The sequence below is a fragment of the Physeter macrocephalus genome, chromosome 17 (genome assembly GCF_002837175.3).
Source record: "Physeter macrocephalus isolate SW-GA chromosome 17, ASM283717v5, whole genome shotgun sequence".
Lineage (NCBI taxonomy): Eukaryota > Metazoa > Chordata > Mammalia > Artiodactyla > Physeteridae > Physeter > Physeter macrocephalus.
The window spans coordinates 44,443,617-44,455,678 of NC_041230.1; the positions used below are offsets into that span (position 1 = coordinate 44,443,617).

Genomic DNA, 12,062 nt, shown 5'->3' on the forward strand with positions numbered 1-12,062 from the left:
AGTGAAATAACCCAAATGCCCATCAAAGGATGAAGGGATAAAAAACTGGCATATCCATACAATGGAAAACAGGAATGAAGGAGTGATACATGATACAACATGGATGAACCTTGAAAACCTATGCTAAGTGAAAGAAACCACATATTGTATGATTTCATGTAGTGAAAAGTTTAGAATAGGTAAATCCATAGAGACAGAAAGTAGATCTGTGGATGCGAAGGGCTGGAGAAGAGGATGGGGAATGACTGCTAATAGGCGCGGGGTTTCTTATTGTGATGAAAATGTTCTGGAGGACTTCCCTGGTGGGGCAGTAGTTAACAATCCATCTGCCAATACAGGAGACACGGGTTCGATTCCTGGTCTGGGAAGATCCCACATGCTGCGGAGCAACTAAGCTGGCAAGCCACAACTACTGAGCCCGCATGCCAAAACTACTGAAGCCCGCATGCCCTAGAGCCCGCGCGCTGCAACTACTGAAGCCCACACCCTCTAGGGCCCACCTGCTGCCACTACTGAGCCCGTCTGCTGCATCTACCAAAGCCCGCACGCCTAGAACCCGTGCTCCGCAACAAGAGAAGCCACCACAATGAGAAGCCTGCACACAACGAAGAGTAGCCCCCGCTCGCCACAACTAGAGAAAGCCCGTGCGCAGCAACGAAGACCCAACGCAGCCAAAAAAAAAAAAAAAAAGAAAAAAAGAAAATGTTCTGCAATTAGAGGGTGGTGAGGTGTGAATGCACTGCCACCACCTCCTTCTGCCTGGTAATATGCTATACCTGGCTTGAAGGCGTCCGATTTCTTTCTTTGTTGTTCCCTGCGGAAAGCCATTTGCGGTGACATCCAGTGGCTGCTCAGGAACTGCACTCCAGCTGATGGCTATGAAAAGATAAGATTCTGGGGTTAAAACTGTTCAGTTTTCTGTAAATGTCAGAGGTATTTTAATAAAAATATCCCCCTACCACTGAAGACTCATGAGAGCTGGATATGACGCCAGAGACAGTGGCTGCCACTCTGACACCTGGCCTCCAGAATACAACAGTATAGCGGTTCATGATTCATCATCATCACCACCACCATCATCATCATAATAGCTAACAATCATTGAGTATTTGTTACATGATGCACACAGTAAATGCATGAAACAGAATTTCTCATTTATTCTTCGTAACAGCCCTGACAAATAAATGATATTCTTATCTGAAGATGAAGGAACTGAGGCTAAGAGAGGACAAGTTGCCCAGGGTCATAAAGAGTGTGAACTTGACCCAGTGTGGGTATCTCCCGAGCCCACGCTATTGACTACTTGAGTGGTAAACTGCTACCCCAGGCTGGGAGGATGCAGTCCCTTCCAGGCCACTCTAATGTCCAGGGACAAGTTACTCCAGAGCAAGTGGAACCTGGATCCCTTACCTGCCCCACAAGGAACAAGTCGGCCTTGGTTCTCAGCCTTTTTTGCCTGTACTGCACAGCGGCTCTGTTCAAATAGTAAATCTGACTGCTGTATTTTCACTTCTTGAACTCCAAAGCCTTCGGGTAAAGGTGAGACATTCTGACACCTAAAAGTGAGGGGAAAGGCATGTAGTTTAGGCTCACTCATCGAGAAAGAGAGTATCTAGGACTGTGGACCACATCACCACCGATGTCTCAGTGGGAGGCAAAGGCCTTAGAAGGTGTGTGGATTTATTTATTTATGGGGAGGATGGTATAGAAGGTTGTGACAGAATAGAATCCAGATCCTATGAACCTTATGGCTGAAGGAAGATCTCTTTCATCACTCTGAAGTGACAGCTATAAACTGAGTCACCACCCCTCAGGGACTTCAGTAACACTGAACTCCATTTCTCATATTGGCTGTGAAAGATTTGAAAACCTTAAGAAGAAATATTAACCTGTCGGCACCAGCTTCCTAGGGAGTCCTTCAAACAGGCCAGAAACCAAAATTATCCTATAACATAAAAGCTTCATTTTTTTCTCTTGAATATTTCACACAAAGTAGATGCCAACATGTAGTGGGTCTAGAACTGAGCAGAAAGCAACTTAAAGTCTTGGAATCAAGAAAACATGGAAAACAGAAAATGTCTTGGGCACAGTGCCTAGGATTGCCTTTTTTTCTTAACACATTTATTGGCATATAGTTTATACATCATAAAATTCACCCATTTAAAGTTATAATTCAATTTTTTAAGTACAGTCACAGAGTTGTGCAACAAGCACTGCAATCTAAATTTTCGTCACCCCAATGAGAAATCCTGCACCTAACGGCAGTCATTCACCATCCCCTTCTCCAGTCCCTGGCACCCATGAATCTACTTTCTGTCTCTATGGATTTGCCTATTTTGGACATTTCACTCCATGAAACCATACAAAATGTGGCTTCTTTCACTTAGCATAAGATTTTCACGGTTCATCCATGTTGTGACATGTATCAGTCCTTCATTCCTTTTTGTGTCTGAGTAACATTCCACTGCAGGGAGCTACCACCTTTTGTTTATCAACTCACCAGCTGATGGACATGTGGGTTGTTTCACTTTTGGGCTATTATGACTAATGCTGCTATGAACATTCATGTACAACTTTTATGTGGATGTATGTCTTCATTTCTCTTGTGTATGTACCCGGGAGTGGAATTAGTGGGTCATATCCTGGGGCTGCTTCCAAGAGTCAGCTTTAGGATTGGTACATTTGACAAGGGCCCACAGACCTCCCCTGGTCATGGCCTTATCTGCCCTCAGTTACTACAGCATTAATCAGGTTTGGCTGCCCTTCTTTAGGGAGACCATGCTTGAGTGGTCATCATTTGTCTTTTTTCTTTTTAAAAAATTAACACTTATGTCTGAAGGTTTTTATACATTATAACAGCAATATATGTACACTGCAGAAAAATTAGAAAATAGAATAATCACAAAGAAGAAAAAAATCACCCATAATACCACAACTCAGTGGTAATCATATTAATACCTTGGTGTATATCCTCCTATAAATTTTTTTCTATGGGCATATATACTTTAAGACCGAAACGAACTCATTTTACCTTCTAAATTGCTCTTTAAACATTATGAGCATCTTTCCATGTTAAATATTCATCAATATTAGTTGTAACAAAAATCACAATCTTCTATTGCTGGCCATTTCAGTGGTTTCCTTTTTTTTTTTTTTTTCCTTAAATTAGTACACACAAAGCTAAATATTTGAGCACTTTCTTAATTATTTCCTTAGAACGAATTCTTAACTCTTTGTACGTATGTATGTATGTCTAGGCTCTTTGGACATATTCTCAGACTGCTTTTTGGAAAGACTCTTCCCTCCCTGCCCTCTCACCTCCCAATCAGTGCTCTCTGCATGGCCTCCTGGCTGAACGGGCACTTCCCAATGACCACAGCTGACAGGTAGATGGGCTCTTCTAGGAAGTGCATCAACAGTGCCCCCTGGCATCCGAGGACGTTCCACCGTGCCAGCTTGTCACTGCAGGACATGGAGCAAGTCCTGTCCCCACGGCCTGGCTTCACTCGGAGCAGCCCCACCCGGTGATAGGCAGCACCAGGCTTCCCTGAGTCTCCAGCTTCTCCAGGCACACACTTGGCTCCAGTTCTATAAACGTCCACCACTTTGGCGCCACCGGGGGCCGTTCCAGTGACAGCGGCTAGTTCCTCTGCAGTGAGATTAGAGCTGCTGACATCTGGTGAATTAGGGCCACTTTCCTGGTTGCCAAAACTCTGATGGTGAGCCATACCATCAGGAGTCCTGGGCTCAAGCCTCATCTTTTTGGTCACAGGACTATCTGAGTCTTCACATTTCCTTTTATCTTCAGGAGCTTCTAGGTTATCACTAGCTTCTACTGATGGGTTATTGGCCCAATCTCTACTGACAGGACAGCAAGGCTGATCTTCAAACTCAAGCATTGGAATGATGGAGGCATCCCCACCTGTAGGAGAAGAAATCACTTAAACCAGTGGTTCTCAAAGTGAGGCCACCGGACCAGCCACATAAGCATCCCTTGGGAACTTGATAGAAATGCAAATTCTTGCGACCCACAGTAGCCCTGTTGAATCAGAAACTCTAGAGGTGGTACCCAGCAGTCTGTTTTAACAAGGTCTCCAGGTGATACTGATGCAACGTCAAGTTTGAGAACCACTGACTTAAATGAAGCTTAATTCTATTCTCCCAGCTACCTGAGATGAATTAAGAACACTTGGCCAAACTTCCCTAACAAGAATTCTCTGACGTTCTTGCTGAAGACCATATCCTAAACCCAGTGAGCTAGACTCTCTCAGTGGGAGGAGTCTTGAAAACTGAATTGTTTAACAAAGATCCCAGGTGATTCTTACCACAGAAGTTTTGGAAACACTAGATTAGACCAAGGTTTCTCAACCTCCACATTGACATTCTGGGCCAGATAATTTTTTGCCATGGGGGCTTGCCCTATATATTACAGGATTATAATTATATATTAGCAGCCTCCCTGGTCTCTACCTACTAGATACCAATAGCACCCCTGAGTCTGACCACCAAAAATGTCTGCAGATGCTGCCAAATGTCCCCTGGGCAGCAGAATGATCCTGAGTTGAGAACCCCTGGCTTAGAATGAGCACAGTTTCTCAAGTGCATTTTGTGGACTATTATTCCATAAGGTGCCTTGGAAAACAAAAGTGGATGGTTGATTTCATGGTTAAATCAGTTTGGCAAATAATGCTCACAATTTCCCCATCTTGCATATCCTCACAATAAAGACTCACAGTAAATTACACAACTGGTGTTTCCCCAAGCTGGTTTAGAGATTTCTGACCCACTCTGTGTTTACAGGTAATCAAAGAAAACCAGAGGTCAGTAAAAAGCACACCTCCCCTGTGAGAAGGGAGCTTCTTCTTCAAACACGAATGTGTATTGCTTTTCTAAAGTGTGTAAATAATACATCTGTGGTCTTTATAACCTAAGAGTGGGAAAGGCAAGAGATGCAGAAGTGGGAGTGTTGCCAGAGAGGCTGGCTGGCAGGCTTCCAGAGACCTCACAAGGTGACAGTGACTTTGGAGGATTCCCCAGGGCCCACCTCCCACTCTGAAGGCTCAGAGATTTGATCTTGACAGATGCCTGAACTCAAGAGGCTGACTCATGCTAATACAGCTCACAAGTACCAGTCTGAAGTAGCCAATCCAGGCACCAACTTATCAATTAGTAATGAGGAATAAATGTCAAGGGAGCCAAATAGTCACATTCTCTAGGTGGTGTTCTTTCTCCCTGCAGACACACCATGGGTGGACATCACCCTGTAAAAGATTACCCATCACCCTGGGAGTTAGATCGGTGGTTCTACATTTTGATTTCAAAGACCAGTAAAATCTCCAGAAGATTTTAAGATGAATAGAGTGTTGACAACTTTTTATTCCACCAAGTAAGATCTTTAAAAATCCTATTTATCATTATTTTTAAAAATACATAAAAATCTCATAACCTTAAAATGGAAAGGAATTAGTGTTTTGAAAAACTCACTGAGTAGTCCTGATTCTTCTCATCTGGCCATGGACCAGTACTCTCTCACAAAGCAGTACCAGCCTGTAGACCACTGATTTATGTAGTTTGATTAGGCGGTCAGGCCAGCTGTGATCTCCAGATGTATCTCTCTCCACAAAAATGCTACACCTCCCACTGGGATCAGCCAGGCCCTGGCTATTCAAAATGTGATACATGGGCCAATACCACTGGTACCACCTGGGAGTTGGTTAGAAATGCAGACCTCCGGCTCTACCCCAGACCTACTGAATTTGAATCTGCATTTTAGCAAGATCCCTGGGTGATTTATATGCATATTACAGTTTGAGAAGCACTGAGTTAGGAAACAACCTATCAGGGCACTGCTAAGAATAGAGTATGGATGAGTCCTGCCTCCCTCTGTATGTCATTTTCCTGTTCTTCCATAAGCTATATTATATTTTTGATTTGAGTTATGATCTTCAGTTATTGTCTCTTAAGAGTGATTACCTATCTGCTCTAATTGCATAGTTAGTTTTAAAATTTAATACTCAGGGGACAATCTTATATCCTTATTTCAAAGTTTTTAGGGTGAGGAAATTTTACTACCATCCCTGAACTGTTGTCTACAAAGGGTAGAAATTATTCCCAATTTTCAAGACAGAAGAACAAAGGATAGAAAATCGGCCAGGTCTGGTCTTCCCACCTAATGCAACCATAGCACCTGAACATCCCCTTACAACTCATCAAAATTTACCTTAACTAACCATGACTGTCTACATTTCCTAAAAACTAAAGGGTAAGCAAGGGACTAGTCTTATTCACTGCTACATAACCAGTATGTCACACTTGCCTGACAAGGAGTAGAAAATTTATGTTTAATGAATGAATGAAATGAGTTTCAGGATAAATCACTATAGAACTCAGGGCTTTGGACCTCTAAGCCCTATTGCTGGTTTTGGACCTTGTGGGGTCTCAGCTTTAAGCTTCCCAATCCTGCCTGGGAACTGAGAACTGAATAATAGTATGAGTGAAGCTCCCTCCACTTTTCCTTGGTAGAGACGTGATTAGGCACACTGGGCTGTTCACAAAAAGGCACTATCAATGGTTGTAGCTACACTCCATCTAAGGTGTTTTTTTGAGAAACTATGGATAAGGCAACAATAAGGAAGCAGACAATGTAACATGAATCCAAAGGCATTAATATACTTACAGGGTGTATGGCTGGAGAAAAACACAAACAAGAGGTCTGGTCTGAGTTTCCACAGTTCTCTCTGAGTTCCTGGGACAAAGATGCTATCCTCCTTCAGGGTGGCTGCCAAGTGGAGCTGATGGAGAAGGTACCTAATGGGGTGCAGGATGTTATCAGAACAAACAACCAGTCTCTGTGGTAAAGGGAAAGACTCTGGCTGCGTGATTACTAAGAAAGAAAAAGATACTGCAGACCAATGGGACTGGGAGCGATTTGGAATTATGAGAATGACCTAGCCCAGTGATGCTCAAAATGCGGTTCCTGAAACAGCAGCATCAGCATCAGCTGGAATTTATTAGAAATGCAACTTATCAGGCTCCCCCCGGATCTGCTGAATCAGAATCTCTGGGGATGGGCCCGGCTATCTGGGTTTTAACAAACCCTCTAGGTGATTCTGATGCACACCAAGCATGAGAACCACTGTCTAGACGAGCACTATTTTAAGTGCAGTTCAGAGGCCTACATAATCAGTATTACCTAGGAGCTTATTAGAAATGCATATTCTGGGGCCCCCACCCAAGCTAAATCAGACTGTTTGGGGATGCAGTGTTACCTTTGGAAACTCCTTCTGGCTATGACCTCAGCATGGCTATCGTTGAGGATGTCTCCTGCGGCAAAGACGGGACATTGGTGAAGACATATGGAACCTGGAGATTCCCTGGTTCCTAAAAGCAGAACATAGCAGCTTCTCCCAGCACCCAGAATGGCCATGTAGTTCCTGGAGGGCTTTGCCTGAAAGTTTTACAATCATTACTGGCAAAGCATTTACAGCAGGGTTTCCTCAACTACTGACATTTAGGGTTGGAAAATGCTTTGTTGCATGGGGCAGGGGGGCGCTGTCCTGGGCTTTGCAGGATGTTTAGCAGCATTCCTGGCCTCTACTCACTAGAGACCACTAGCATATTCCCCTCTCCCCAGTTTTGACAACCAAAATGTCTCCACATATTGCCTAATGTCTCCTGGGGGGCAAAATCTCCCCTAGCTGAGAACTCCTGATTTATAGGGAAATCTTTATCTGGAGGAGAGGAGTCCAGATCTTTTGTACCCTCATGCCATACTTGTGCTCATACTGATAAAATTCCATCGAATTCTATCAATAGTCGTCCTGGAACAGCTTCATCATATCCAGGAGGAAAGGCTAGGAGAATGAGGAAAGCAAACTGGAGGAGGAATCTGTTAACAGGCAATCCATATTCTTTCTCGTGCCAAAATCTCCATTTAATTAAAGATTGCTTTGTGGGGCTTCAGATCTAATATGGAATAGCTAAGCCCAGGGAACTTTTGGTTTGAGCATGAAAATACTGGCCAACTTTCAAGCCACTCAGAAAGATGTTCTTGGTGGCCTTTGCTTCCACAGCTTACTTCCATTCTTTAAATGAGTTCTGTCCTTTCAACTGGAGCGACAGTCAGTGGGAACTGAAAGGTCAGCCACCTAGCGATATGGCCCCTTTGCTCTGCCGAGGAGAGGAACGGATGACATGTACACTGGTTTCCAAAAGCTCCCGAACAGGCCCTGATCAGACCCCACTGGGGCTTACCGCTCTTCCTCATTTTGGACTGGCCTATGCATTTGGTTCCCGTTCCCATTGAGACAACTTCCTTTGTCACTGAGGGGAAAAAAACAAATCATTAAGTGAGCTCTCAGAATCTGAATGGTCTATAGGTTTAATAAGTCTGCACATTGAGTCCCCCAAAGGCTGACTCAACTGTGGACTGCGGTTCCAGCACGGCCATCTACCGCCACCCAGAGGTACCCCGCCCCCTGGCGGGGAGCAGCGGAACACGCCCAACATCGCAGTTTACACCCAACCGCCAACGTCCCTGCCTAGCCCTGTGTAGTTCTACCATCTCCTACAGGGAGAGACAGCGTTCCAGGGAGATAAGGTCTCACCTTGCACCGGTCTGTCAGGGCGGTCGCAGGTCTGGTCAGCTGTAGGTTGTATCTTCACCACGGCTGCGAGCAACGTCCACTCGCGGTTGGGCTCAGGCTTCCCTTGCTTGGGCAGCGTTCTCCCATAGTGCTCATAACACAGCCGCGCAATCTCATCCGCGGTCCACATGGTGTGAGCTGGTGCTGAGGCCCAGATCAAAACCCACAACCATCAGAAGAGCACAAAGGAGAACGAATGCAAGATGCTACAACCCTGCACCGGGGCTTCAACAGGCATTCAGATATAGCCCATTCATGTTCATACTGAGGTTTCTCAGTTCAGAACCCTATGTATCATCTTCTCCTACTACCCCTCTGCCTCCTTTTCATCTTTAATGAAAGACCAAAGAAGTCCCAAATCTCACAACCCCAGAAGATACCCTATTTCTTCAAGCTGCTTTTTTTTTTCTTCTAATGTTATACATTTGACATGTTTCTAATGAATCTGAACCGAACTACTCAAAATGAAAGCATATTAGAGGGAAGTATCCTTGTTACTCCAATTTTCATTTGGAAATAGCATGTAAAATACTGAGGCTGCAGACCTCAGCTTGCTTTGGACAGACCCTCACCATACAAAGTTTATCTTTCCGGGGAGAAGGTTTTTCTTTTCCGTTCTCTTTTTCAGACGTTTTACTTGTCATTCCGTCATAGCAGATAGTTTACCTCCCTCTAGTAAACCTCCACTGATGCCCCCATCAGGAAAGCAACCCTTTAATTTCTTCTACAGCGTTTTATGATGCAGAGGGGAGAAGTGACAAGAGTCTAGTGGTTTCTCTCCAGTCAAGTGTTCTGCTTCTCAGAGTGAGTGCTTTGGAGTTAAGATTTCTGGATTCTCATCCTGCTTTTGCTACAAAGTAACTGTGCGATATTGCGTAATTACTTAACCTTTCTGTGTCATCTGATAATAGAGACAGTAGTATGCAATCCACTGGAGTTACTGCGAGGCTTAAATAATTACAAAAAGCAATTGGTACAACGTTCAGCATAATTAATGGAAACTGAGATTAATATTACAAAAAAGAACACTTGAATTTCCTGATTGATTTGCCTTGAGCTCCTTATCAGGTAGTGGAACTGTAATGGACACGTAAAACCATGAATAAGAAACCATGAAGCAGATCAGACCTAAAAGAGGCCTAGACTACTTCCCTGGAAACACTCTCACTCTTTTGACTATGGATGCTCTCTCAGTGCCCTCATTTGGACCCAAATGTATGAAAAGCTTCCTAGTAGAAAATAAGATATGGTGATGGACAAAGCCAGACATGTCACACACACACAAAAAGGCTCCACTGAACCCCAATGCACATAGCAGACAACTGACTTTTCTACAAGGAGAAAAATTGCGTTGTGTTAAATTAATTAAACAAGGAGGCCATTAGATTGATGAGGCTCTAATGCTGTGGTGGCCTATTTAAGCAAACCAAGATCTTAGCATGTTGAGCTTCCCTGGTGGCACAGTGGTTAAGAATGCGCCTGCCAACGCGGGGAACACGGGTTTGAGCCCTGGTCGGGGAAGATCCCACATGCCGCGGAGCGACTTGGCCCACGCGCCACAACTACTGAGCCTGCGCTCTTGAGCCCGCGAGCCACAACTACTGAACCTGTGTGCCACAACTACTGAAGCCCATGCGTCTAGCGCCGGTGCTCCACAACAGGAGAGACCACAGCAATGTGAAGCCCGTGCACCGCAAGGAAGAGTAGCCCCCGCTCGCCACAACTAGAGAAAGCCCGCGCGCAGAAACAAAGACCCAACACAGCCAAAAATAAATAAATTAAATTAAATTAAAAAAAAAAAGAAAAGTTAAGGTAATTAGGCTGCCGGAGGAGAAAAGGCTTTAGTGGGGTTGGAAGTGAAGGCTACTTCCCTTAGGCCCCCTCCTCAATATCCTCCAGGGGCCCGGGTGGGGCCCATTCGGAGACTCCAGGTCCCTGCAGCAGGGACAACGTACGTGCCTACCCCCTTGGGCTTTGTGGGATGCTGCCGAGAGGCCACACGCCCCGCACTCGTCCGCAGCAGGCGCTCTCCGCTCAGGGGGACGTTGGCATTTCCCTGAAAGGAGCCGCATTTTCCCACCGGACGCGCGGTGGGAGAGGCGCGGTCCTGATATCCTCTCCCCACACAAAAGGGCTCCGGAAAGTCGGACAGAGGGGACCTCACCCAGGAGCCCCAAGGTCCCCCATATTTGCGCGCCCTCGGCCGCACAACCCCACCGCCTTCACCGACGCTCCCCGCCCACCTCCACAACGCGCGCTCTCGAAGGGAACGAACAGAGCCCGCGCGGCGCAACGGGAGTGACGTCACAAAGAGGCGGCTCTTTCAGGCCCGTCTCCGGAGGCGCGCAGTGCACGCTGGCCCTTGTAGTCGTTCAGGGGGCGGAGCCAGGGGCGGCTGGGCTGATCCTCAGAGTCTAGCGACTTCCGGCGCTATGCTTAGGTACCGGTTAAATGGGCTCACGGAAGCTGACTCCCCGGTAGGATAGATTCAAATAGTAGGACGATGTCGTATCGTGGAACACTAGTCTGAATTTTTGTCTAAAACAGGGATGTCCAGTAGAAATATAATTCGAGCCAGATATGTAATTAAAAAATTTCTAGTAGCTACATTTTAAAAAGTCAAAAGAAATAAGTGAAATTAATTTTAACCGTATATTTTATTTAACCCAGCATATTCAACATATTTCAACGTGTAATCAATATTTTTTTATAAATTTGAGATATTTTACATTCTTTTTTTCATACTAAGTTTAAGAAATCTGGTGTGTATATTACACGTACAGTACATCAAAGTTCTGACGAGCCACATTTCAAACGCTCAATAGCCATATGTGGTTAGTGGCTTACCGTATTGGACAGCTCATGTCTAAAACCTTCAGATTGTCAGGTATAGGTAGAACAGCTGTCCTGGATAGTTCAGGAGCCTGTACCATTCATCAGCTGTATACCTCAATTACTAAAGATGAGAGAATTCACTTTTCTTACTACCCCTCAAAAGCTAGAGAAGAAGTGCAACTTACTTGACCCCCATCTTTCTCTCTAGATCAGAGGAAAAGGGCCACAGGCCTCCTCCAAGTGTCAGGACCCTGATCCTCATTCCTCTCTCCAGCATGTTTATTTTTTTGTTTTGTTTTTTGTTTTTGGCCGTGCGGCATGTGGGATCTTAGTTCCCTGACCAGGGATCGAACCTGCGCCCCTTGCATTGGAAGTGCGGGGTCTTAACCACTGGACTGCCGGGGAAGTCCCTTCAGCATTTGTTTGTGTGTGTGTGTGTGTGTGTGTGTGTGTGTGTGTGTGTGTGGTACGCGGGCCTCTCACTATTGTGGCGTCTCCCGTTGCAGAGCACAGGCTCTGGACGCGCAGGCTCAGCAGCCATGGCTCATGGGCCCAGCTGCTCCGTGGCATGTGGGATCTTCC

The 12,062-nt window shown here is 45.3% G+C and overlaps 1 protein-coding gene across 10 annotated transcripts in view; it reads right to left on the reverse strand.

The window, feature by feature from the left end:
• ADAT1 (adenosine deaminase tRNA specific 1) overlaps positions 1-10,913 on the reverse strand; it is a 43,632-nt gene extending 32,719 nt beyond the window's left edge. For 9 of the 10 annotated variants that reach the window (XM_055079336.1, XM_055079337.1, XM_055079335.1 and 6 more), the window contains exons 1-8: positions 10,609-10,855; positions 8,607-8,789; positions 8,254-8,322; positions 7,269-7,323; positions 6,677-6,807; positions 3,319-3,922; positions 1,411-1,556; positions 777-876 (exon numbers count right to left, since the gene is read on the reverse strand). In XM_055079336.1, the coding sequence (XP_054935311.1) occupies positions 777-876; positions 1,411-1,556; positions 3,319-3,922; positions 6,677-6,807; positions 7,269-7,323; positions 8,254-8,322; positions 8,607-8,789; positions 10,609-10,717 (1,397 nt within the window). In that variant the 5' untranslated portion in view covers positions 10,718-10,855. Of the gene's footprint in view, positions 1-776; positions 877-1,410; positions 1,557-3,318; positions 3,923-6,676; positions 6,808-7,268; positions 7,324-8,253; positions 8,323-8,606; positions 8,790-10,608; positions 10,856-10,888 lie in introns of those variants that run through there. The other variant, XM_007116518.4, reaches the window with a different exon arrangement.
• Between the last annotated feature and the right edge of the window lie 1,149 nt (positions 10,914-12,062).